Source organism: Microtus ochrogaster, linkage group LG5, assembly GCF_000317375.1.
Source record: "Microtus ochrogaster isolate Prairie Vole_2 linkage group LG5, MicOch1.0, whole genome shotgun sequence".
Classification (NCBI taxonomy): domain Eukaryota; kingdom Metazoa; phylum Chordata; class Mammalia; order Rodentia; family Cricetidae; genus Microtus; species Microtus ochrogaster.
The window spans coordinates 40,518,544-40,521,997 of record NC_022031.1 but is presented as its reverse complement, the minus strand read 5'-3'; the positions used below and the strand labels follow the sequence as shown (position 1 = coordinate 40,521,997).

General features: G+C 46.9%; 1 protein-coding gene across 2 annotated transcripts in view; it reads left to right on the top strand.

Moving 5' to 3' along the window:
* Slc25a51 (solute carrier family 25 member 51) overlaps window positions 1-2,990 on the top strand; it is a 9,902-nt gene extending 6,912 nt beyond the window's left edge. For both annotated transcript variants that reach the window (XM_013351922.2, XM_013351923.2), the window contains exon 3: window positions 1,301-2,990. In XM_013351922.2, the coding sequence (XP_013207376.1) occupies window positions 1,301-2,236 (936 nt within the window). In that variant the 3' untranslated portion in view covers window positions 2,237-2,990. The remainder of the gene's footprint in view (window positions 1-1,300) is intronic.
* Window positions 2,991-3,454: the final 464 nt, after the last annotated feature.

Here is a 3,454-nt window from a genome sequence, read left to right as displayed (position 1 = left end):
AAAAAAAAAAAAAAAAAAGGTGTATTTGTGTTTACGTGCGTGCATGTGCCCTGATGTGCCTCGGGAGGTCAGAGAACAACTTTCGGGAATTAGTTCTCTCCTTCCACTTTGTTTCTGAGGTGTGGTCTGTCCAGCTACTCCAGGCAGCTTCTCTTTTCAGTGTTTACAATAGTGGTTCTCACCCTGTGGTTACAACCCCTCTGGGGGTCAAACGACCCTTTCTCAAGGGTTGAATATGAGATATCCTACATATCAGATATTTACATTATAATTCATAACTAGCAAAATTACAGTTATGAAGTAGCAATGAAATAATTTTATGGTTGGGGGTCACCACATGAGGAAAACTTTAATATGAGGAACCACATTAAAAGGTCGCAGCCTTAGGGAGGTTGAGACCACTGTCCCAGTGGATTCTTCTGCCCCTGTCTCAAGTCCTTAGCTCACTTTTAAATTGGATTATTTTCTATTTTGCTGCTGATTTGTTAAATGTGGTCTCTTATATAAGAGAAGTAATCTACTTATAAATATAAGGGCCTTTGAGAGGTGGCTCCATGGTTAAGAGTGCTTGCCACCCTTTTAGAGATTAGCCCCCAGTTCCCATGTTGGGGGTTCACAACGACCTCTGACTCCAGTTCCAGGGGATGATCCGACACACTCTGCTGGCCTTCCAGGCACCTGCCAGCAAGTGCATTAACTGCATACGCTTGTACATAGGTAAGTGACACAGTAGGGCATGGCGAAATATCTTTTTCAGCCTAGCCCTCAGGAGGCAGAAGAAGATGAACTCTCTTTATTTCCATGAGGCAAATGTGCTTTATAATTTTCCATACAGCCTTCCTGTCTGGCTAAGAGGTCGATGAGTCTTCTGTCTTTCTTCCTTCAGTCTGCTGTAAGGGCTGCTTGCTGGAAGTGATTGCAGTACAGCCGGTCTCGCCCCACGACTCCCCTAGTACTCTTCTAAACATCGGTGATCTAAAGCTAGGCATGGCAGAGTGGGCTTTAATTCTAGTACTCAAAATTGTGAGTTGAAGGCTAGTCTGGGCTATGTATATAGCAAGACTTTCTCAAAACTACAGCAGCAGCAACAACACCCCACAGAAAACGACTGATCTGCTCTGCTGTACACATGTGTAGGAGCAGCCGACTGAACCTCATCAGTATATACAATTAGCAAAAGTAATTTTGTTTTCAGTAATAGACCAGTTTTAAAAGGAGACATCGAGTCTGGAAATTGGAGAAGGGATTGGGGTGAGTTTGTGTATCTCACTCTTGGTAACACCTTCATCATTGATTATAGGTTAAAACGTTTCCCCAGAGAAGAAAGACCGTAAGCACCATGATGGACTCAGAAGCGCATGATAAGAGGCCCCCAATGTTGACCTCTTCAAACCAGGATCTGTCTCCTCATATTGCAGACGTGGGTGAGATAAAGCATTACTTCTGTGGCTGCTGTGCAGCGTTCAACAACGTGGCCATCACCTACCCCGTTCAGAAGATCCTTTTTCGGCAGCAGCTGTACGGCCTCAAAACTCGGGATGCGATACTCCAGCTGAGGAGGGATGGGTTTCGAAACTTGTATCGTGGGATCCTCCCCCCGCTGATGCAGAAGACAACCACGCTGGCGCTTATGTTTGGTCTGTATGAGGACCTGTCACGCCTGCTCCGCAAGCACGTGAGCAGTGCTCCCGAGTTTGCCACCAGAAGTGTGGCGGCGCTGCTTGCCGGGACAACAGAAGCCATTCTCACTCCGTTCGAAAGGGTTCAGACTTTGCTTCAGGACCACAAGCATCACGATAAGTTCACAAACACTTACCAGGCCTTCCGGGCCCTGAGATGCCACGGAATTGCAGAGTATTACCGAGGCTTGGTGCCTATCCTTTTCCGAAATGGATTCAGCAATATCCTTTTTTTTGGCCTTCGAGGGCCCATTAAAGAGCATCTGCCTACTGCCACCACGAATAGTGAGCATTTGGTCAATGACTTTATCTGTGGAGGTGTGCTGGGTGCCATGCTGGGCTTCCTGAGCTTCCCAATTAATGTTGTGAAGGCTCGGATCCAGTCTCAGATTGGCGGGCCGTTCCAGTCTTTCCCCATGGTTTTCAAGACGATCTGGCTCGAGCGGGACAGGAAGCTGATCAATCTCTTCAGAGGCGCCCATCTCAATTACCATCGCTCTCTCATCTCCTGGGGAATAATCAATGCCACCTACGAGTTTTTGTTAAAGATTGTATGATACGGTCACTACAGGAAATGTTATTCTCCACCAACTAGACCTAAAGAGAGTGCAATTTGTCTTTGTTCCTAATTGGCTTAAATACCGGTTGGCGTAAGTCCAGGCCATAATAAGTTACAGACAAAGCATTGACAGAAACATAAAAGGTTTCAGTGGGCAGATGTCAGGGTTTTGGTTTGATCATTACTCAAGAGCTTTAGGCTGTTACCTGGTAACTAGCCGTGTGTCTGATGACCTTTTCAGGGCAGCTGTCAGCCAGATAGATTCCTTTTCCTCCCGGAAGCAAGCCTTGCTAGGCCTTCGGTGTGGAAACAGTGGCATCAGCAGCCAGCGCGTGCGCTCTGTCCTAGGGCTTCTCAGGCCCACCTCTCACCTCCTTCATTGCTTCTCCGCCCTCGGGGGTGATCTTCACTAAACCCCAGCATTGCACGGTGGGCGAGCATCTTAGCTGTGTAATTCCGTGATGAATTGTTGGATTTGAGACTAAGTGCTGTTGCGATGGCCATTAGCCACACTTTTTATTTAGCAGCCAATGAAAGCTTCCATTTCACTGTTTAGCTTTGAACATTTTCTGTTTAATTCAGAATGTGACTTTTAAGCCCTTCTAGAATGTTCTTGTACTTTTTTACTGAATTCATTGCCAAAAGATAGGGTGACCAGTGGGGACATTGTCCCTTGTGAGTAGTACCTGTCATGTTTGTCTATCCTGTTCTCTGGTACTAGACTTTAAAATAAACACTTCCATAAAGTTTTATTTTGGGAGTCTGTTAATACAATTCCAGGTCTTTTTCTTGGTTTCTGAGCGCTGCAGAGTGAGGCGAGAGCAGAGGGCGGTTTTGCCCAGTGCTCGCTCTCCTTTCTCTGGAAAGAGTTCCTCAGCGGCCTGGCATTCTAGGAGCCGGCTTACCTGTGCCCCTAGAGCAGCGTGAGAGGTGTGGTCGAGCGACAGCACTAACACCTGGAGCACAGGGAGGCCGAGGAATCCGCAGTTGTATTCTGGGTAAAGGGTGTGACAAGACTCAGGGTCCAGCTGAGTCACCGTTCTGGAGAGGTCACTTATGGATCTTAAATAGTTACATTTCTTTCCCAGGATCTGTCCTGAGAGCCAGCATGTCTCCTTCCATGGTGCTGGGATTGAACCTAGGACCTTGCACATCCTAGGCAAGTGCTTACCCACTGAGCTACACTCCCGCCTCCCTTTTTTTTAATTTTTGTTTT